The 23852-nt window shown below is 41.6% G+C and overlaps 1 protein-coding gene across 1 annotated transcript in view; it reads right to left on the bottom strand.

Annotated features, from left to right (window-relative positions):
• The window catches only part of arhgef40 (Rho guanine nucleotide exchange factor (GEF) 40), a 42066-nt gene extending 19841 nt beyond the window's left edge, over positions 1-22225 (bottom strand). Inside the window, exons 1-16 of the mRNA XM_032499340.1 lie at positions 22199-22225; positions 17381-17457; positions 16280-16400; positions 12210-12495; positions 9413-10574; positions 8907-9136; positions 8625-8813; positions 7942-8056; positions 7139-7232; positions 6923-7009; positions 5776-5892; positions 4833-4931; positions 4559-4710; positions 2631-2769; positions 1624-1743; positions 4-195 (exon numbers count right to left, since the gene is read on the bottom strand). Coding sequence (XP_032355231.1) covers positions 4-195; positions 1624-1743; positions 2631-2769; positions 4559-4710; positions 4833-4931; positions 5776-5892; positions 6923-7009; positions 7139-7232; positions 7942-8056; positions 8625-8813; positions 8907-9136; positions 9413-10574; positions 12210-12495; positions 16280-16400; positions 17381-17457; positions 22199-22225 — 3207 coding nt within the window. The remainder of the gene's footprint in view (positions 1-3; positions 196-1623; positions 1744-2630; positions 2770-4558; positions 4711-4832; positions 4932-5775; positions 5893-6922; positions 7010-7138; positions 7233-7941; positions 8057-8624; positions 8814-8906; positions 9137-9412; positions 10575-12209; positions 12496-16279; positions 16401-17380; positions 17458-22198) is intronic.
• Between the last annotated feature and the right edge of the window lie 1627 nt (positions 22226-23852).

The following is a 23852-nucleotide window of genomic DNA, read 5'->3' as shown; positions in this document are numbered from 1 at the left end:
TACCTCGGTCAATGTGGACAGCAGCCTCTGTGTGTTATCCAGGGTGGTCCAGCAATCAGACAGACAGTGAGACATGTCTCTCAGTTTCTCCCTGACCGGAGGAAGTCGGATCTGGACGTCGCTTAGGCCCGCCCAGTCCAACTCGCACCAGCCCTCCAAATTGCTGAGCACTGACAGAGTCTCGCTGTGCAGCTCCTAAAGGATTCAGGGAGATCCACTGTGAGGTCTTTGCCTGGAAAAACCCTAAAGTGTTTACTGTAGAGGCTTGACAAGATACACTTTGGAAAAATCATGAATGGAATAATAGCTGCGTCTGATGGGAACATGCCCACAAAACTTGTACATTAGTCTGTATCCACAAGAATGATCCAAACATACCACTGAAGGGGGCTCAAAACACATCTGTTTACATTTTACATTTTTAGCCATTAACTCCTCTAAGACATTGGAGCAGCTCCATATAGAGAGCTAGTTTCTGTTCCAGAAGGGATAAAAACAAGTTCAAAATCAAACAGACATCTTAAAAACTACAAAAAAATCAATCCAGAACATAATGAACGTAAGATGTGCAATACACTTCCTAACAAAAAAAACAACTAAAAAGATATTTCTAGTTAAATCGTATGCATTATCTGCTAAACAACATCCACTTTGAACACACGTGGGAATAATGGTACAAGCTAAAACGAGTAACAGTAGTGCAAGTACAAACTCAGTAATATTATTTATACATCAATATCTATCTAAAATTTGCAAATATCAACTAACGTTAGCCTGCACCAAGTGTGATACCTAGTGGTAAAATTCAGTATATCGGTCCAGTACGGTGTTTTACTTAAAGTGCCCATATTATGAAAAAGAAAATCCCTTTTTCTGGGATTTGGGGTGTTATTTTGTGTCTCTGGTGCTTCAACACGCATACAAACATGGGAAAAAAACTAGCCATGCTGTTTTGAGTGAGATACCGGTTTTCTGAATGTCCTCCGATTTCAGTCTCCGGTTGAGCTGTTGACGGCTTTCTACGTCACTAGCTGATCTTACCTGGCTACTGAGCATGTGCAACTCCCAACAAAGATAGTACATAAGTGAGATGTCTCACTCTGTAGCTAAAACAGAGACCTAAACACACAGGGTGAAAAGAGGATCTGCAGCATTGTGCGGTACAACAAAAATATGGTGTTTTTTGAAACGGAAACCACGCAAAACTATTCTGGTACAACTTCAAAATACAATTATGAACCTGAAAATGGGCGCTTTAAATATGAAACTGGTTTGAAAGTGTGTACACACCCAACTTTTAGTTTTATGTCATCTTATAGTCTCAAAAAGTCTTCTGATGGGTTAACATTTTAAGGAGAGACAGTCCTGGTGAATATTGGTGCAGTCTATGTGTCTACATGTCATTCTTGATTCCACCTCCGAATGGCGCCAAAGTCAGAGACGATTGAAATCCAGAACATTGTGGCTTTTATTTTAAGAATCATGCTGTGATTGTGAGCAAAGTACATTGAAATAGCATACTCTCTTATATACTATGTGTTAGGTATACAAACACATGTTTGCCATACAAAAGGCTTTTTTTTTAAACAAATACTGTACCAAGAAATGAAGAGCAACACTCACATTGGCTGTTTCTCTGAACGTCTTGAATTTCTGCTGTTTGAGCGAGAGTCTGCTGAGGGACAGAGGAGGGTCCTTGTAGTCTTCCAGCTGTGACTGCACTTGCTCAATCTCCTTATCACACTGGGGTATAAGTGAGATAGGGAGAGGGGTGAGAGGAGGACACAGGACATTCACTCTAGTCGGAGGACAAACAGAGACACAAGGGAAGTGAAACACGGCAGAGGAGTGTAGGATTTTACATGAAGTGGAAAGATACAGGGGTGAGAGAGAAGATAGTCATCACATCCTTTTTTTGTCCCAGTATACTGTGTTGCATTGTACATGTTGTATCTGTCTTGTTGTGTTGTGGGTCAGCAAGACCAGGGAGTAAAGTGATAAGAAGTGTATCTTAGAGTAAACACAAAACAGCAAATCAGGGAGTTTCCATCCAATCCCTGGTGGGAACGGTAGAGAGGAGGGAGGACAGGCAAAGTTAAAGCAGTGAAAAGCCTGTGTGTTTAGTGCAATGATGCTTAAAACACTGACTTTAATCTAAAATCCTACAATCAACGACGTAACTTCAGCGGGGTTAATATCTCTAACTATCTAGGGAAGTCCTGAGAAATGTCTGAATGTTTTGAGAAAAGTGACCTTAAAAAGAGACAAAAACCTTGAAAAAAACTTGTAGAAAAAAAAAAACTTTAAAAAAAATGCTAACATCTCAAGAGATAAAAAGGGACTGAAGACTGAAAAAAAATGTTGAAAAACTAACAAATGTCAGAAAATGGGCGGAAAAATTTAGGAAAAGTATCAAAAACGTATTAAAAAAAAAGTCCAGCCCAGATCTGATTATTGCAAGGGGTTTGTAACCCCCCCCCCCCCCCCCCAAATTACGCCTATGCCCACAACAGCTGGTTTATATAATAGTTTCTTTCACGAGATACAGGAGACATGAGAGCTGGCTGCAAAACAGTCTGCTAGGTTTGTGAATTGAGAACATAACCACACTCGTCCTCCATCAGGCACACCTTTTCCAGTTTGTCCACCAGCCCCGCTAGTCGTCCCAGAGCTTCCAGGTCCCGACCTCTCTGGTTGGACAATCGGACGAGCCGATGGAGGGCGTCATCCACGCTGTCGTAGAGTTTAGAGGTCGCTGCAAGAGCAGCCCTGATGGGACAAAAGTTAAAATAAACTCACTAAGCAATCACTCATGAGCAAGAGCAAGTTTTTTAGCTTTATTTCTATTCTAAAATCGGTCATCAGTCAATCATCGCCAAGGATCACACAGTTTGGGCTGGTAGAAATTATGTAATTATGAAAAACAACAACACCTTGCAGACCAACTGTCAAGCAAAAGAAAAGCATTCAGCAATCAGCCTATACTTATATTTGGCCTCATTTTTGTGCAGACTGAGCCAAAACTCATTACTGGATGAGAACAAGAGCTACAACTACAGCAGTCTTTAGATCATCTTTAAGCTCCAGTCGGGCACAAACAAGCTGCATTGCTCTGTCTCCCATTTGATGTTTAGTTCACATTCCCTTTCTCCTCTGGCAACTCTGAAACAACTCTGTTTTCACGATGCAGAGTATTTTCAACCTATGGCAACAACAAAAAAATCCTTCAATCAAATACAACAACTGGAAAAGGCAAAGGCCATGCAGATCCCTTCTCTGCCCCTCGGGAACAAGCTGCTTGTGTACATCTTGTCTGCACTTCTGAGTATTTGCCCAATTTTAATAATTTGTCATGACATCTTTGTATTTAAAATAGTCCTACTTTCATAGGCCTGTGTCTAAAGTATATTCTAGCAGTATAGCCTCATTAGCATCATAACAAGATTAAGTATATGCAGATACACACGTTGATACTCTAAATAATGTGTAGTGTAGTCTTCTATCTGTTAATACAGTATAGCAGTGTATATAATGAATAATATTATACACTTTATTCCACTTATTTTCATGATATGGATCAATTCATTGTTTGGAGATAGGTTCACTGGCGGTGGTAATTTTCAGTGTTTTTGAAAAAAGGGCAAAAAGGACACAAAACAGAAAATTTGATAACAGAAGGGGTCACAAAAGCATCGTATTTCTAGTACAGTATAAGAAACTAAAAAAAGTCAGCAAGACATTTTGACAGCATGCCTACTACTTGGTCCAAATAACACTGGCTAACAGTAAATCTGCTGTTTGACACAGCCTACAGTAAAGAGTCTCCATGACAGGAGGAGAAACTCTATTCAGACTTTAAAAGGCTCCACATCTTTCAAGTTTTGGATAGAATGTACAGACTCAGAGTGGGGGATCCAACTGACTAAGATGCAATATCCTTCTTCTTTTTCTGGGCGAAGAAGAAGACTCGTGTTCCTGGATATTCGGATTTTGAATACTTGTGGTCCTCCACGTTTCCTTCTTCAAACTTGCCGGGGCCGTTAAGCAAGCATACCCATTAGCAGGTTAGCAGCAGCTGTGAGTTTATCATGTGACAGCGAAAACGCAAAAGCCGGAGCAGTATATCCTGTAAGTCCCTTACCGGCTAGAGTATTTCAAGATGGCGCATGAACATGGGGAGTCTACCCCAGTTCATGCAAATGAAAATGTAAAATTTCAAGCCAATAGGAATACTTGGAATTGATGGTGGTGGTAAATATTCATGAAAAGGACAATTTTGTAAATGGGCACTGATTTTGATAATGAACAACTAAACGTGTCACACACTGGGCCTTTAAGCGATTTTCTGAAGAGTTCCCATTATCGTTTTTTGCTGATATCGTGAAAATGGCACGAATCTCTTATTTAAGTCATAGCACACCATTCCCGATCATTACACACATTTTGATACAATTATGAATTTGAATAATATGAATAAAAATGTGGCAGTGTGGGGGATAATAGTCATTGTGCCACTCGCTACTATTGCAGCACATCGGCACACTGTATTGGCTCCTACCTGCAGTCTGCTGACTTGTGTGCCAGTCCAGTTGCACTATTGGTCAGTCCCGCGAGCCAGGCCCCGCCCCTTTGCTGTGGTTCAGTTAAGCGTTGGTCGGCCAGGACGCTCGCCATCAGTTGTCTGTGTTTGTCAATGCTCAGAGGAACAGCCTGAAGAAGAACAGTGTGCTTTTTATTGTGTCTGTGGAGAATTCCCTGTCAGCTACATAACAATGTCATGTCATCAAATTACTGATACACTGAAAAAAAAGCACGCAATGTTAGAACTGTACCTTGATGTTGTTTGGCATTGGCTCGGTCTCCATAGCCTGCAGTGCTTCTCCGAGGAGTGTAAGGGCACTCTCACAACGCTCTGTCAGACTCTCCAGACTCTAAAGGGGGAAGTAACAGTGGAATGATTGACTTTGGGATTGGCATTTTACTTGTTCCATTAAATTAAGACAAGACACAAATAGTAAGTAAAGCAGACATAGGTTAGTTTATAAATATTCCATGAAATGCCTTCTTAGTTTTCTTTTCATGAGAGAGGTCGGAGAACGTGCAGAGGACAGGAAAATGTTTTCATTTATTTAGATAAAGCAACATAAACTGTCTGGGGGGAAAGCCATTAAGAGCCCTTAAGCTTCTTCTCAGACCAACTTTGCTTGATTTATCCTCCACAGCCAGTTCATCAGGAATCTTTAAAATCATCGACCACCACCGAACAATTGCCCTTTCCAGCCAACATCCTCCTATCTGTCACTCCTCCTCTCCAAACTTCTCCTTCTCCCACTCTACTCCCTCACCTTCGTGGGAATATTTTAACCTTGAGGTACACAAAACTCAACAGTAATGACAACTTGTAATGTGCTAGAACAGAAAAATTAAACAAATGGCAGATTTTCACAATAAAATTGACACTGTTCTCCTTCTGTATATATATCTATAGAAGACTCAGACTGCAGGGCTGCAACAAGCACTCTGTGTTAGAATGGTCTAAATTCATACAAATTAAATAAATATGAATGATTTTGCAAAGATTTTAATCTTTAAAAATGCCTGAAGTGATCATTTCCCAATCAGATTCCTCAAGACCCTTTAAAGGCATGCTCAGGTCAATATACCAGTCTGCTTCAGTTTAGTGGTTAGAACAAAAACTATGTAGAGATATAGGGGGGCAATTAAGAGGAAAGGATATGATTTTATTGAATCAGACAAACAGCAGCAGATTCTCACTAGTCTGAAGGCCAGCCAGTCTGAGTGACAGTGGGTGAAGTCTCCGTCCATCTCTTTGGGCAGCTGTTGCTTGTCAACATATTGCTGAAGGACCCCTGTTCCTCGCACCATGTGGATCTGGACAGCACAGGAGAGGATAACAGAAGATAAGGGCAGGAAAAGAAAATGACAGCAACAAACGGTAAGAAAAGGAACATATATTTTTAAAAAGTTGGCCAATAATGCAACTTATAAGAAGATCGTGCTGTAGCCTTGAGCATTTAAACTGTTATCTAGTCTGTGCAATATACTGTAGATCTTTATTTAACTTAGACTTAAATAAGATGTTTATATTTTGCATTCATGGCAATAGATCCCTTCCTGATTCTGAGGGCTTATTCTCAGCTTCCTTAAAACAAAATCATGTTCTCTATACTTGAATCATCTCCCTTTTTTTAATATATTAGCGATAATAAAAATAATTTCCACCAAACAACAAAATGGACTGAGGAATGTGCGCTGCAGCACCAACAGCTGTTAACATCTTTTAGGGCGGTGTTTCCCTTTAACATGCAAAGTTCTTCTAAAGCTGCCAAGTTGAAATCCAAACCACATGGCAAGAAAAGAGTTCTCATGCGTGTGTGTGAGAAAGATCTCTGCTGATCAATGCAAAGCAATGAGCTGAATAAAGCTGTAAAATAAGAGCTATTTTACAAACTCCGTGTGCCAAACGTATGGAAATAAGGTTCATTTAGATTCAAGCCCGACGTGAATGCGCGATCCAGCTAAGTGCATTTGACATTCATCACATTATTGCAAGGGACGCAAACAAAGCATGGAGTGTGAAATGTTATTCACTTTTGAATATTTAGCATTTCATATGTGAGCGGTTATCACTGCGGTTATGATGGCGAATGGAGGTTTAGGAACATGTTGCTAATGTTTGCACACTTCATCACTGGGATTTTAACATATTTTTTATTAGTACTTATTAAGTTTCTTGTGGGTGTGCAACCTGTGTTTTAAAGCTTAGACGTGCAAGTAAAAGAAATAAAACTAACTGAACCAATAGGAAATGAACAACTCTTTTTAGTGTGTGTGTGTGTGTGTGTGTGTGTGTGTGTGCGTTGTATCATAAACCGTAAACATGAGATTTGCATGAGGTCACCTCGGCTCCTTCTACATTATGAGAAAGGGACTCCTGCTGCTCTTCCACTAAAACCAGAACGGATCCAAGGCCGCCAGGAACCAACACCTGGAACACACAAAAACACACTCAGAAACACATGGGTTTGAGCTACTTCATCACATCTGCAGGCAAATTAGAGCAACAAAAGCAAACATTTAGCACATTTGGCTAAATAACATTTCTTCTCGGTCTCACCTGGAACAATTTAAGAGCAGAGAAGCCGAGGGTGGAGGGTGGAGCGCGTCTGCAGTCCATTAATACTGTGAGACCCTTTTCTTTGGCTGCAGGCCTGATGAGGATGGATGGAGAGATGAGGGGTGAATGTAGGGTTTAAACAGGAGCGGTAGTTAATAAAGAAGGTTATTAAAATGAGACACGTGCAATGTTAAAAAATAAAGACGAATGGTGTCTACTCTTCAGAAATTAAATCATAAGATGTATACCAGTTATAGTACTTTCTAGGAGACAGTTAGGGGGTTATTGATATTTAAAATAAATTAAACTTGACATAATTTCTACCCAAACTTTCTGTGAGCAACAGATGACTGGAGATTGTGCTAAGCAAATGGGCAAGCTCAAAGAAATTTGTTAATTGACTTGGAATCAGTCTCTGTTTTTTTCCCGCTTACTTGCACATGCTGCCTATTCTTAGTTCCACCTTTTGCTGCATTTGGCAATGTTAGCATAAACCAAGTCAAGTCAAACATAATTATGAAGCACCTTTGGCGGAATAGCTTTGGAAATGAGCGGCATGACAAGAAACAAGTGGCACAAGTCCAAATATAAACATCAGAGAACCAGCTATTCATAGATTTTAAAATATGCAAGTACAGAGAGTGTGAAAGCAGAGGACAACAGTTGGTATGGAAGAGGATAATGTGCATTGTAAGGTGTGCAAAATTTGAAAGCCTTAATTCCCTGGTGATATATAGAAACCTATTACTGAAATATATCTCTGGATTTAATGTCTGGCTGGAGTGGGAAGAACGCAGACTTACCGAGTGATTCTGTGGTAGCAGGCCAAGACCCGGGCCATCTCCTCCTCAGAGAAGCTCTCCTCTGATCCGTCCATCTCCGTGACAACCAGAGCGCGTCCCAGCCTGTCCACTGTACCTGTGGTCAATAAGCATCAGGTCAAGGTCTGAGAGACAAGGTTGAGAGAAAGGTCTAACAAGAGTACAACTAGTCTGCTACATTGGTTCTGTTTTGTAGCATATATTTGTTTACATTTTATCAAATTTGCACCATGAAATTAGATGCCAAACTAGCAGTCAGCAGTTCCTGTTTGCACTGTAATCATAAAATGTAAAGATATAAATGACAGGATAATTTTTAATACCACAGAATTTTCAAACCTGGTCATAAGACAGTAATGGAATTATAATGTGTGTTTTTTGCCAATGGATTTATGGATGTTTATCCACAATAAACATTGGAGTTATTGGTATCCCATGATATTTCAAGTAACACCACATCTAAGTGTATTTGCTTCATGTACATATGTTCATATCTGACTGATTTATGCTCTGAAAAGAACAATGTTGGTGCAGAATGTTGATAATTGGGCGGTTAGCACTTAAGACCTACTAACCCACCTATGTGTGCTGGACAACAACAGACAACAACAAACAACAACAACAACTGAGCCACACATCTATGAGCATAGGAAAAATAAACTTGCCTGTCAACATCAGCTTCCCTGACTGCAGGAGCTCTGTGTCCAGTTCCTTCAGCAGGGGAGGCACTTTAGATGTTACAGCATGTATTTGATCCGGACATGTCTCTCCTGACCCTGCCTCCTCATTAGAGTGGTTTAGTAAGGATGTGCCTGATTGGCCATTGCAGACAGGCAAAGGTTCGGCTTCTTTCTCTGTTGAGGGATATAAAAGTTAGAGAAAATATGCTATGAGGTATTTTAGGACTTACAGGATCTAATGCTCATGCATTAACATTCCCCTCATACCTGCACTTCTTTTCCTCGTGTCCGCTGTCCCTTCATTAGTTGAAGGGGGCACTCCGTCAGGTTCATCTGCCTGTTTTCTTTGGTTGTCCTCTGTGGTTGGCAGCTTTGTCAGAGCAGAGCAGGTGGTGGGACTTGGTGGAGCAGCTTTACCCTGATGTTTTGATCCTTTCTGGGGTGTTCGACCACCAGACCTAGCCCTACCTTTGGCCCCCTTTCCCTTCCTTTTCCTCCTGAAGACAAAGCACAGGAAGGTATTAATGAGGTACAACAGACAGTTAATAATTTCAATCACTTTAAAAATAACTTTATTCAGTCATGATGTCCTTTAGAATGGTTTAGGAGGGTGTCTTTTGTACCACTGGTGTCAGGCCTATATGTGTGCAAGTCTCAAAACGTGTACGTTGTGCGCAGAGTTAGCACCAAAGTGTTACTCATCTGTACTTTCATAAGGAAGTGTGGAAATGAATGCAAATAAGAAGAAGTGCCCATTAGAAATAAATCTGTACCTTGGCGCCCTGAATCCTGCGGTTTTAACTTCCTTTCCTCTGGGACAAACTCTGTCCTCCGTCTTTCTGTCATCCCTTTCCTCTGTCACCTTTGGGTTTGATGAGTTCTTCATTTGAGACCCACTGTTGGTAAGTTCTCCACTTTGTAACACTCCAGTGAATGATCTCTCTGGTGCATCTGATGTTGGGGTTGTGGCATCACTGTCTCCGCTCAGTGGTTTATCTGTATCCTCGAAAACAGAGTCTGAATGAGATCCATGATCTGAGTGGCCCTCTATAACATGCCCAATTTTGTGGTTCGTCAAGTCATGGATTTCGTTTGCAACAAAGCTGTCGCCACTCTCAGAATCTTTACCTTTGTGATTGTCTCTGCAGGGCTGTGTGTGGCCATTGCTATCTCTCTCCTTACCCACGCCGGGCCTCCTCTCTTTGAAAAGGCCATCAAAACAAAGTTGGTGGCTTTCCAGGCCTTCAGAGTCTCTGCTTGTTTTGTCTCCTTCATCAGAGTCGTGGACAGAAGAGGAGTAAGACCGCCTCCCTCTGCCGGGTTCAGTGACTACTGGTGGAGGCCGAGGTGGTAAAATGTCACCTTTTGGGGTAACTACGTCTCTTTTGGCACCAAGGACAGCACGAAAGCTTCCTGACCCTTCCAGTCTCCCATATCCCCAAGCTCTCCCCTTCCGGAGTTTGATAGCTTTACCTCTCCTGCACAGAGGCAAAGTCTTCGTCTTGCAAATTCCATGCATCTCCAGGTACCTCTGCCTCGTGTCAACCCCTCCATCAGGACCCACTCTGGGCTCCAACAACTCCACATAGTCCCCGTCCAGCTGAGGGTGCCTCGCTGTTCGCCCGAGCCCATCTTCGCTACGCCTTCGCCGGGGAAGTGCAGGCTCAGAGGCCAAGCCGTCTGGTGGTAAACCATCATCTTCCTCCTCATCCCAGGACCAGGAGTCCAGTTCCCCAGAAGATGAGCCACCCCAGCCCCCGAGGCTGCTGCCCCCCTCACTGGGCAGGCGGTTGGGTGTGGGGCCCTCATGGTTGGGCATCAGGCCCAGCTCCTCAGAAGGGTCATGGATGAATTTTGGGTAGACAACCTCCTTCCACGGAAGTCGAACAACACCATCACATGTACTGACCAGGCAGGTGTCAAGTCCTCCTCCAACTATGCAAAGATTAAAGAGAACTAACTTAATGTCACATTCATTTGTTTAGTGAGGGTATTAATCTGCACAGTTATGGCCAAAATGATAATCACAATTATTTTGATCAATATTGTGATCACGACTAATTATCATGATTATTTGTTGATTTTAACCAAAACATTTTATTGTCACATAGGCTTTTTATAACTGCTTCCACATCCACGTTATGCTACATTGTTCTTATGTTGAAGTTGTATGTTGTATAGACATACAGCTGCAACACATGTAAATGAAAATTAGCTATCTGAAATAAATAGCTTAGGTTTTGTTTTGTTTATTATGTATCTCTGAGAAAGCTCCTTCACTTGTTTTCTACAATAACTGATTAAAAGACTCACAGAGAGACGGCTGACTCGTTATGAATGGGTCCAGCACGGGTCGAATGGTGGGTCAGTATAGTTACACACGTCGTGTGTATAAAACGTCTATATCGTCACTGCGCTGCATTTTTATGAGCTATGATATTCTGGCCATGGGTCACATCTCTGGCCCAGGTCCAGCAGGCTCCGTCTAACACGCTGTTACTCTACCAACTGAAGTTAGTTGCATTCAATAACTTCTTCTGTGTTCTTCGCCATGGCGGCCGCGACAGCAGAGTTACCAGCGGTAACACTGGTACAAATACAGGTTTGCCTCTCACGCTTAACAATATATAGCTGTGTTAATAACAATTAAAACTGTAGACAAATGTAAGAAGTGTGGACCGGCGCCGCTGTGTGGCCGGGCTGCGCGAGAGTAAGAGGAGAGATAGTAAGAGGAGAGAGCCAAACACAGGCACGGCTTTACAGCAGAAATGGGTCATGTAACGCAAAATTAAAACATATCCATATAAACAACATTGCAGCGGATGCCAGGACATTAGGTGCACCGGTCAGAACCAGAGGAAAAATATTACTCGCGCCGTAGAGCCCTGTGAGCTAACAGATGCTAACTAGCACCGACTAGCACTGCTGTTGTCTGAAAAACAACACAAACGGGACAAAATGTTGCGTTTACTGGTAAACTGGTAAAACTTGAGACTGACCGTATGACAGACTGCTATCTGTTGAATTTTCCTCACGTTACTCTGTCCCGTGACTGTCTACATCTAGAAACTAAGCTGCGTGGTGCAGGGAACAACTGGCTCATGATAAGACAGTGGTTTATGGAACGGTAGATGGGCTTTTTTTTAAAAACTGAGCGTTTTATGAAATGACGCATTTAAAAAAAAATCACGCAAAATTGATTGTGGGAAGCCAAAATCGTGATCGTGATTAAAATTCGATTAATTGTGCCCTAGAGGGTATCCTTCAAAAAAAGACACCAACATAGTGAAAATCGTTTAAATTTGTGTCTCCTTACTTAATGACACCACCATTTCTTGCCCTTCCACATGACATCCATGATAAAAGCCTGCCTCTTCTTTCGCGTGTTTTAAGTGTAGTCTTCTTCCTAGTTGTTATTACTGGCTAGGCTGCAAGAGTAAAAGCCTGGCCTTAAACCATGAGAACAACCTTGTTGGAGACCTTTTCCTGATACTTAACCAGAACCGAAGCAAACAGAAACAACATGAAAGAACGAAATGTCCAAAGAAGTGTAGAAGTACAAGTCCTTACCTTCTCTCTTGTAGCCCCGTTCTTTGTTGACGCTGTGCAGCCACTCAGTGGTGAACACAAGGGGGTGCTGTGACTCGGGTACCAAGATTTCCTGAACGGTGCGCCCCCCAGGGGCCAGACATTTTAAGGCCAGACGGGGGCAGCGCGTTGAGAAGGGCACCACCTGCAGGTAGAAGTCATTACTGCGCAGGATCCTCCAGTCCAGGGTGGACAGCTGGACGACCACTTTCTCCCCTAAACACAGAGGCCAGCCGGAGTGAAGGAACAAGCAGCCAAGGTACTGAGACTGTGATGACATGGAGAAGAAGAAAGGAAGTGTGTTGAACGTATACATAAAAAAAAAAAACATCATCTGCATGAAATGAAATCATGCTTGCCAAATCTTCTCTCTATACCTCTTTTGGATGTGCAGTTGGACTCTTTGCCAAATGAAAATCTCCCCTCTTGTCACAATCTATCCAATTTAATGCTCAGGCACAATCTGCTCTACCATTCACAAACCACAGCCCACATGAGCCAGTTCTGCATGGTTTTGTTTGACATTCAGATGAGTCAAATTTCTAGAACCGATACAACACCAGTCAACACTATTCACTGGCGTAACTGGCCAAAAGCCAGCGCTACACACAAATGTCAGACATGTGACTGTGTTTTCTAACGTGTAAAACTGCTTGGCTGGCATGACACGGTGAGAAGACTCTGGAAAGCTGCAGAGAGTTAGTGTGAGTCAGACAGAAACACGCAGATGACCAACTCTTCACAACAGCCAGCCACTGTCAAAACAGTCCACTGTTTCATTAGCGGAAAACACATCAAGTAGATCTGTGAGACTGGGAAATCAATTTAAATTTTCGCACACTAAATGCCATGGGTCTAAATGTATAAAATCACAAAAAGAAGCAGTTGCTAAAAAATTCAGAATTTACAATAGGAGAGAAAGTCCTGAGTGCCCCTCCACTTAACTGATCGGTTTTGATTAAAAAAAAACACCTTGTTCCAAATGCTATTCCCACCTTAATCAATCCTGTGTCAGATCTTTATCCTCCCTCTCGCAGTCTGAGGAATAAAACTCCTCCAGAACCTCTCTCTACTATTCCTAGTCACGTCTAATCAACTGACTCGGGGCTGCTCCCTCCCCCTTTTGTGCCCTCCAGACTCCCCAGACATGATCAAATTATATTCCTTACTCAACCTCTCCTCCATCTTTCCTTTTCTACCTCTTATTCAATTTTATTTCACTTCAAGTCTCTCTTCTTGTCCGTTCTTTTTCTGTGGTTGAAGTTCGGGGCAAGCAAAAGTCTGTCATGGTGGATATTTGCATTATGTGTGACTTTTCCTCTCTTAAAAAGTTTCTCTGTTTTGAGTCAGTCCACATTCTGTAACTCCCTGTCCTCTGGCCCTCCCTCCACCAACTTCTCCCTCAAAGTACCCCAGTGTTTGCTCCTTCTTCCGCACCTCCCGTTTCACAAAAATACCTCAATCAGTCTACTATGATCTGCAACCTCCAGCATCTTCTCTTTTTTTCGGACGCATGCGTTTAAGCATGCAGGCACGGTGAATGAAAGCCATGTTCATTCTCTCCTTTGACTTCCACCGCTTCTCTATTACTCACTCGCTTTCTTTTCTCACAGCAGTAACACACTCACACATGGAAGGAATTATTGTCATGACTCACGGTCTAACTCCCGTCCCAGGCAGCTCAACTCAGTGACAATGAAAACATAGTGTGCTCACAATGCCTGTGTGTGTGTGTGTGTGTGTTTAGGAAAACTGTCAAGGGGAAATATGAGACCGTTCCTGGCCTCCGAGCTAGTGCTAAACAGTGTGTGTGTGTGTGTGTGTGTGTGTGTGTGTGTGTGTGTGTATTTTGTTCACTATAAACCTCAAAACTTAGAGTTAAGTACATGTTGCATTTCATTTGTTTATCTTATTTTGTGTGTGTGACGCTGAAAGTGCAAAGAGAATGACTTGAGCGCATACACAAAGTGGAAGTTTTACTGTTTTTTCTTTGTTTGCACAGTGTATGCTAGCATCTATCATACTATTTCCATGCATTGGATTTTATGCATCCATGTGAGAGTATGAAAATTAAAACCAGAGCGCATTTACGTATGCCTTATTTCACTGTATTTCGTTAATCTCTGTTGATTCAGTGGAGCTTCCACGGAGGAAACCACCTCTTTTGTCTGCGGCTCACAGCCGCGGGTAAATCTCAAATTTCTCCAGCAGCCTTCACTAATTTTACCGACCAGCTAGAGTTTTAGAGCAGACTTGACCCTCCACAGCGTAATGGGTAACTTATATAGGGTCACACATGTGTCGAATTATAAAAGCCTTGAACTTTTCTTTGCACTGGTGTCTTCATGCCACAAGGTACTGTGATACCAGGCTGAAGACTTGACACTTAGGGGCCGTAAACCCCTGTCTTAATTATTCCGGCTGAATCGCAGCGGAGTTCGTTTCACCCCCTTGGTGCGGGTCGTTTGGGCAGGTGTGAATCCAGCAATCAAACTCAGATGTAAACCAAAAACAGACCAAACAAGCATACAGGGGCGGCCTTAAATTGGCTTTCAAACTAATTCTGGATCGGTTTGTTGGTGGTGAAAACACGATCTGACCTCGAACAGAAGAACTACACATTTTTGGGCTAAACCAGCCGCCGTAGTCAGCTGTGCTATGATGACTGGCTACCATCAACCCATGCAGTTGTCTCTCTATAGTAGGACTTGCAGAAGTGACGTAATGTCTGCTGGCTTTGCTTCCTTTCTGTGTTTCCTTCCCAAAGTTCCGTTGGAATTTTCCCGCATGTTATTTATGAAGGACCTAATGAACCGAACTACAGATGAAAGAGCACACATGGATTCAGGGCACAAAAATAGAGACCTGAGATTGACATGGACCTGACAGCTGGGAGTCTTAGCTCACTTGACTTAACTTGATTTGAAAATTGAGAAATATCATTCAAGTGAAGTTTTTACCTGCCAAATTCCAATTAATGATCTTGATTTGGATCTGTGTTTAAGGAGCCTTAAAACAACCAACATCTCATTAAGACTTACTGTAAAAACTTACTTGGACATGTCCTTTAGTATTTCAGACTTGACTTAACCCTCCTGTTTTCCTCAGGTCAAATTTGACCCATTTTCAAAAAGTTTTTGTATCAGAAATTTTGGGTTCTTTTAACCAAAATTGAAAAAAACAAATGAGGATGATCTGATAAATGATCAGTTCACCACTTTCATTGAATTTGGGTGTTTTATTTAATATTATTTAATCTAAAAAAAAAAATTATAAAACAACATTGAAAAGAAAAGTGAAGAATAAATTGATTAAAAGATCAGGAAAAGTTTCAAAAACATTGGCAAAAGTAACAAAAAATGTTGGGGAAAGCAACAATTGTGTTGAAAAAGACAACCGAAGCGTTGTAAAAGACGGCCAAAACGTTGAACCCAGTAAAACAAAAAGTTGCATGTTCAATGGGAAGATAACACAAGGGCTAAGACTGGTCTAGACCCACTTGAGACTTGACTTGAAAACAAGGCTTAATATGAGACTTGCTGTGACAAGACGTGGACTTGCCCTCACAAATGTTCTGAAAACCTTTGGCCTCACTTGGACTTGCCCTTTAGGACTTGAGTCTTTCATTGCTTAAACCTGGAACTTGATTTGGACTTTTGCCAATTGACTTAGACTTGCCCTGGAAAGATTTAGAAACAAGTAGTCTTATGAACACTTCAATTGGACATGAATTGGATCTGTTTTTAGGACTTCCAACTTGACTTGGACTTGTTGCAACTGACTTGGACTTGCCATAAAATACCTACAAACAAAGATGCCTTCTAAGGACTTAAGACATAATTTCAAACTTGTCTTGACTGAGTTAAGACTTGTCTTGCATTAGTTGTCCAGACTTAAAAACATCTCTGCCAGCACACATAAAAATGAATCAAAAGGCTAACACTTGACAGATTTGTCACATGATACTCCTTGTATTCAACAGCGGATTCTGCTGCTGATTATACAACTACGTGTGTGTTCTCCTCCGCACTGTTTGCAATTTTGGAACTCACGCAGGCGTGCTGCTGGAGTTTGTGCAGGAGGTGCTTGGCAGGAACGAAGTAGTCCAGGAGGTAGCGAAGACTGTCGTGTTGATAGGTCGACTCCAGGACCGAAAAGACCTGAACGAGTAGGAGAAAGGCACAGTGAATGCAGATGTCTTCAGTGCGTTTGGTGTTTAGATGATTAGATGCGTGAAACAAAATGGCAAAGACTTTACATATCATTCATGTCAGGGGGAAATCTTTCACGTTCAGTATGCATGGTTCTTATGAACTAAGAGCAGCCTTTGTTTCAGCTAAAGCTGCATGCATTTTTTAAAATGGATTTTGAAATGCATTTGCTTAAGAGCGGAGGTATTTTGCTCAACCCAAACAGCATGTAATCAGAAAGGCTGTTTCATTATATCCGTCCTCTTCCATGAAGTCATTAAGCAGCTTTTTCCATAGCAACGAGATATTTGATTGGAAGCTGCATGGCAACTTAGAACAAACCAATTACCGAATTACCATAAATGCTAACGTAAAATGGCCCAAAAGATTTACTTCAAAGGCCCCTTAGTCCACTGGTTCACATGGAAACAAAGCTAAAAGAACTAATGTGAATGTGGCACAATGTAATACTGTGTTGGAGATATTAGAGTCTACAAAAGGTTCCCACAACGCACCCACAATGCCAGAGATTGCCATTTTTTTGCCCAGCTGACTGCTATTTAAATGTTGTGACTTAAAATCCGAACTAGCGTGCAGCTTTTGTTAAAACAAGTCATGTAATGGTGCTGGTTGGAGGAAGAGGGTTTGGCTATAATTGACCAGATGGCTAAATATTGTTTGTGTTGGCTTCAAGCAGCAGTTTATCTCTGGGGCAAGCAGTGTTATCTGCACATGACATCGCCTTGCCCACTTTCTCCAATTTTGCCATCATTTCATTGAATATGCATTTATATATCCCTGTTTATTGCTGAAAAGATGTGAGGCTGTGTGTGTGTGTGTGTGTGTGTGTGTGTGTGTGTGTGTGTGTGTGTGTGGTGTGTGTGTGTGTGTGTGTGTGGTGTGTGTGTGTGTGTGTGTGTGTGTGTGTGCGTGCATGCTTGTGAGTTGTACCTGGGAGAGGAGGGGGGTGCCGTGCTCTCAAAGGGAGGATAAAGCGATGAGAGCGCCCCTTGCACACAGTCCTCCATGGCCTCCGAACCCTGAGAAAGACAAAGGTGGTAAGAAAGGGTTAATCCATGACCGGACGCTGAATCAACGCAAATGTCTGTGTTTGTGTTTAACAGCCGGGTTGTCTCGCTTTTGCTGACACACACACAGACAAATATACACACACATATTCAACTTTTAACTTCCTGTTGTATGGTCTGGGGAGTGTCAAACATTTCCTCCAATGCCCAGTAAATGTAAGAGTCAAACCACTGCAATATGTTAACTCCCTACACACACACACACACACACACAACACACACACACACACACACACCACACACACACACACACACACACACACACACACACACACACACACACACACACACACACACACACTATACATGCACAGCTGCATGCACACATACACATCATAACAGCGGGCCGGACTGTGAGGTGGAGGGTGACAGAGCAGAGCACGCAACACATACTGTTTATTTTTTCTACATGGACCGTTGGCATGGTAACCAGCCACTTTTTTCTCTCTCTTTTCCGACTTCTCTCTCTTTCCTTCTCCCTCCCTTCACATTTCCTCTCAAACCTCCCATCTGCTTCTCTTCCTCAATTTGTTCCCTACTCACTTTTCTTTCTCATCTCATTTTTTTTTTTTTTTACAAAACTTTCTGTCTCACCTCTATCCGACTCTCTAAATGTCATCTGACAACAATTATGTTGAGATTCTCTTCAACAGACGGCATATTGTTCTGAATGACAACCGAGGGGATGGATGGAAAGCAATGGGAGAAATCCCAGAATGAGAGGACAGAGTGTTTGGAAAAAGAAAAAAAGTTGCTAGCGAAAGAGTGGCCAGGAGGGAATGAGCTGGTCGTGGTGTGGCGGTTTATGGAAGAAGGCCTAGGTTCGACTGTATTGAAAATTATTTTTGGGGTTTGTTTTGTGGATACATAGGGTTTAGAGTTAGCAACAGAGGACGGAATGAGTATTACAAACAAGAGTGCTGTTGTTTTCCAATTGCGCAACTTTGCCTGAAATTCCCTGACAAAATAAATTCAACAAATCAGATATTCAAACTAAGGTTAAAAACACATATAAAAAACAAATTTGCAATTTTGTTTTGACACCAAGTCTGAAAGAGACAGGGAGGAAAGGAAAATGTAGGCACATGAGAGAACAAGCAGCTGTAGGGTGGAACAGAAAAAAGGTCACCGGGGGGGGACTGAAGGAGAAAATCTGAGACTTATAAACAGAGCAAGACACCTAAAAACGTCACGTCAGATCTACTGTATAACGTGCTGAAGACCGGCTCTGCTGAGATGTCTGGTTCTGTTTTCTATCCACTCTCTTGGCTGCAAAGAATTGTTTTTCAACTGTGACTTCAGCCCTCATGCCACCAACAGCAGAGTGCCACCGCTGGGGTATCAAATTGATGCTGCTTTATTTTTCCATGGTAACAGAGAATTTTGGATGGGAGAAAATACGACAATTTGGCAAATAAATGACAAAACTAACATAAATGTGGCTGAACGCAGCTTAGTTTCCCAGAAGCAGGGCAGCTTTAAGGTCATGTTAGTCTGTTGGCTTTTAGTAAGTAATCTTTTGGAAGCCACACATAAAATGCTCTTATTCAAAGGTTATAAATGTCCAATCATTCTTATTTATCTAAAAACAAGTGAACACTTTGCCAGATGGTTGGCATGTCGTACGAGTTTCCAAGTAATTAAACCTCTGAAGAGTCATTACGGTACATTAAAACAAGGAAGAAAAAAGCCCCTCGCTGCACATTTCACATTTGAAACAGATTTATTACTACGTTGAAAGATCTTGTATTTAAATAAGAGATTTATGTATTTTTAATATATTTAACTTATTTTCTTACTTTAGCACAAATTGAAGCTTTAAAGTCTTGTGTAAAGTACACACTCTATACTCTCTATAACAGGACACAGATGTTGCATTATTTTAAGAAGTAAAGTCATTCATAGTCGAGTTCATGTAAAGATGATTACATCACGTATACAGGAGGAGGTGTCTCACTGCGTAGGCTATTGTAAACAGCCTGTCAGAGGGCATGTTGTAGGCTAATAGGTGTCATGGTTGTAAAAGAGGTTTAAACAGCCTTCTGGCTCACTGACAGAACATATTGAGTCTAGTAAAAGCACAGCAGGGGGGTTCAGGAGATTGCAAGGCTAGCCAGCAGGAACTTCGTCTAAGACTAAAGCCCTTTTTAAAGCATCCCACAAGACTAGAGTTAATTCACCACGGTACTATATTTAAGCAAATACTAAAACATGGCAGTGGCCGCTAATGTGTTTTGGTGTGTTTTCTCAAAGGCACAGCTCTTTATGTGTCATCAGACTGACTGTAAATGCCGATATTATTGTGCACAGTGCCTTTGTCCTTTCAACAGTGTCTCACAGATGCAAGTTGAATGGGATCAACTCTGCCATTTGAGCCCAGTTGGCTCAATAGAGCCCCTTCGGATCAAATATGTGGCTTGTGCCAGAGAACTCAATGCACCACTCACCCATTGGTCGATGTGATGGAAGTGATGGTACAAATAGGCCGCTCAGGTTTGGGGAGCTATCCTAGAACCCTTGGAATACTTTTTTTTATTTTTATTTTTCAGATTATTTTTGGAGCATTTTTTCCCTTTATTAGACAGTGACAGTGGATAGACAGGAAAAGGTGGGAGAGAGATGAGGGCTGACATGCAGCAAAGGACTCAGCCTATATGGGACGCACGCTCCTACTGGGTGAGCCGGTGGTCGCCCCACCATTGGAATACTTATTGGCATCATGTCTTTGTGTTTAAATTGAGACTGGCAGATCTGTACTCAATGTATCTTAGTGAGAATCTAAAGTAGCAATGGCCTGCCATTGGTAGGATAGAATGGTGATCATAATTACACCATGGTAAACCTTTTTTTGTAACACACAAAGTCTAAATGTATGGCCACGGTTTAGTAAGCAATGTTGTGGAATGGTAAATCACGTAACAAAGATATGTAGACGTGTCAGCAACGTAAATCTAAAACTTTTCAACGGGCAAATTCATAATGTTGTATGATGACTGTCTGCCGAGGTAACCACAACATTAGAGAAGGGCTACTATATTACCTTTACCAAATGTAATTGTTTTTACAATGTTATTATAACATACTGTACACACAATGTTGTTTGTAACGTCGCAGCGAAGGTTCCCCGGTCTTAAGTTTTTGTGCTAATATGGCGTACATTGATACGTAACGCAGTTGTTAACAATACCAATTGACCAATAGAGGACGTTAATATAGTTTTTGTCACAACAACCATGTTTTGTTTGTAGGGAGGAAGTGTGATGTACAGTTGAATGCCACCTTCACTCTTTCCCCTAATTTATTTCCTTAGCAATGCCTCTGTGTTTGCATGCCTGTACACTAGCTTTCAGCAGGATATTCCGCTGGTAAAATCCAAAGAAAGGAATTTCAGTCTGGAAGCACAATCACTCAAATACACAAGGGATGATGTCTACTTTAAAGGGAAAAGAGATGCTACTTTTCCACCAAATCATGAAAACAATGTAAAAATGTGAATATTGCATATTTTCCAGTAAAATAGTTGTTTGCACCACAGCTATGCCATGTGCTTTGTCAGTAAGTAAAGGGTCACTCCTGTCTAACCTGTAGCTTACAGTACCTGTGCATCTAATGAAATTAGTCACTCTTCCTTTTGATCACAGCCCCATACGTGCACATATGAAACAAAACAGCCTGGATGAAATTTGTTAATTTGATTTTCTTTCGGACTCCCAGCAAGGGAGCCTCTCGTGGAAAAACCTTGTGCCTCTTCTTTAGGGGACTATAGGTGTGATCCAGTTACTCTTCAATCAGATACTTGACGCTCATGCACTCGGGGGTTTTACTTATTGTAAGTCACTTTGGATAAATCTCCACATGTATAATGTGATAATGTGATGCCATGAATATGGAATAGAGCCTTTGTTTTCACATGCCGTAATTGATACCACATAGCGACTTTCCAGCACAATCGCCAATGTCTTTAGGAGAACTAGCTGTACGCACGTTATCACCAAATGATACCAAACTAGACAGGTGATGAGGAACAGACCTGAGTTAGGCGCTTACCCAGAAACATGGCATGTGTTCATTTTAGGCACGCGAAGAAAAGCTTTCACCAGAGAAGTGTGTGAGTGTTCTGATTCCTGAAAGAAGGTACTAGATTTGTTCTAAGTGCATGTCTTTGAAAACACATGAGATCATTCTGGGAGAAAGTGTACGGAAAAAAGTACAGTTGGAGTCAAATTGCTGGGTTTTACTAAATAACTATGTCTGCTAACTAAAACAGTGCTAATGCAAAGTATTACATCTGAACCTTTATGTAAGGTCAAGTTTAAGATTGCACAACTTTTATAAAGACATGTTATAATATACATGTCTCTTTGGGGTGGACTTAGGGCTTTTTCATTTTGTAAACCTATAACCTGCACAAAAAGATATAAAAAACAATAAAGGAAAGGAAAAATGCCAATATGAGCACTTTAAAATTTCTGGAAGAAGGTAGTAAGTGGAACTTCAGTTAAGTTGTTGTTGTTATTTTTACTGTAGAAGGCAAAAAGCTTGTTGTAAAAGTCTTGTTGTTTATGCCTGCTGTGACAGCTCACAAACACACATCTGCAAACACACATGTCCTGTCTTCATACCAGTCCCAATCCCCCAGGTGACATTGTACGCATAGGAATGTAAGTAACTGGAAAAGTGTGTGTGTTCGTACAGCACGTGGAGTGTCGCTGAGGACCATCAGTACGGTGTAAATGAATGTCTATCCTTGTGTTTGTGTCAGATACGGGCACAGTACAGAGTCAGGGTAATTCATTCTTGTGTCAGACTTCCTGTCTTTCTCTTGTGTATGCAGACTGAAACGGAAGAAGCTAAAGTAGTCTTCCATACAGATCTGGCACAGAAACCAGAAAAAGAAAGAAAGACGTCTAGAAAAAGAGGATAGACAAAATGGTAACATAATTGAAAAGACCGGTTTTGGAATATCGCTAGAACTTGAACTGTCCTTCATGTCAATTCAGCGTACTGAAGTGTGAGTGAATTGAGCAACAGATTGAAAAAGAGACTGAGACAGAGAGACAGCTCTGCAGAGAATCATGAGGGTTCAGACAGAAAAAGGGAAAGAGAAAAGAAAAGAGGAGGAGGAGGAGGAGGAGGCTGACTGGTGGGAGAGATCGATGGGAAACAAGAGCAGAAGCAACCATGATAGAAACCAGATGTGGACCCATGCAGGATGAAGGACAGAGAGAAAGAGAGGAAGAAAGAGAGTTATAGCAGAAAGGAGCTCGGATAATATGATATGATTAGGAGCAAAAATGAGAACGACGCCGACAGAGAAAGAGGGAACAGAGAAGAAGAGGAGAGACAGGAAAAAGAAAGAGGCAGATAGACAAAGGGAATGAGGAAGAAGAGGAAGAAAGAGAAGAGTGATTTCCTCTCCTAAATCTTCCAGTATAGTCTGACTTAACCCACAGTAGGTCAAACTGCTTCTATACAGATTGTCTTAGACAACTTAAGTGCTACAGTCTGTTGCTGAATGGGGTGAAGGCACGTTTCACTGCAGATGAGATTTTACACAGGCTCCATTCAACGTCAATTCACTGTCAGTGAGAAATGAGCATGGCATTTTGTCACATTTATTGGATTTATTGCTCTTCGAGTGTGTGACATTTCCCCAGGCAACCGAGCTCAGGCTTTGCTAGGCTAAGCCGAATGTTAGCTTGCTAGCATAAATGTCCGATCACAGCAATATAGAAGTAGCAACAAGTAAGATAGAGAAGCTGGGTGTTGAGGGGTAAAACTTAAAGGATAATTCTAGTTTATTACAGTTTGGATGTTTTTTTTGTAGCTTGGACTATCATTTCTAACCGTTGTAAACAAGCCAACAGTTTTGCCATTTCATTAAAAAAACACTCAATTTGGAGGTAAAACTGAAATGGAGCATGGCCTGGTGTGTTAATCTCTCATTGCAGGTACTTGTGTCAACTGTGATGCATGTTATTACAGTGAACAATTATATTTTGTTTTACCGTTTGAAAAATATGTCTGACTAAGATGAGGGTTTGCTTACAACCTGTGAGATCATTTGCTTGTGTTTCTGGCCCCGTCACTTATTTTAGAGATGTCAGCCCGATAACACTGACGCATTATGACCTTAGAAAACTGATCATGCGAACGTGCTAGCACACAAATGCTTCTTAACACATCCAGCTTACCCGTAGCAACATTAGCATTCATTTTGGAGTCTCTGGCAACCTTCTTCTAGCTCTGATTCTGTCTCATTTATCAACCAAGAGGGAAATATGTGGCTCTTTAGCAGCTAAACATTACATTTTTTTCACCAGCTAATTGCTGTCTGTGTTTCTCTG

The sequence above is a fragment of the Etheostoma spectabile genome, chromosome 19 (genome assembly GCF_008692095.1).
Source record: "Etheostoma spectabile isolate EspeVRDwgs_2016 chromosome 19, UIUC_Espe_1.0, whole genome shotgun sequence".
In the NCBI taxonomy this organism is placed as follows: Eukaryota; Metazoa; Chordata; class Actinopteri; order Perciformes; family Percidae; genus Etheostoma; species Etheostoma spectabile.
This window is presented reverse-complemented; position numbering and strand designations above follow the sequence as displayed.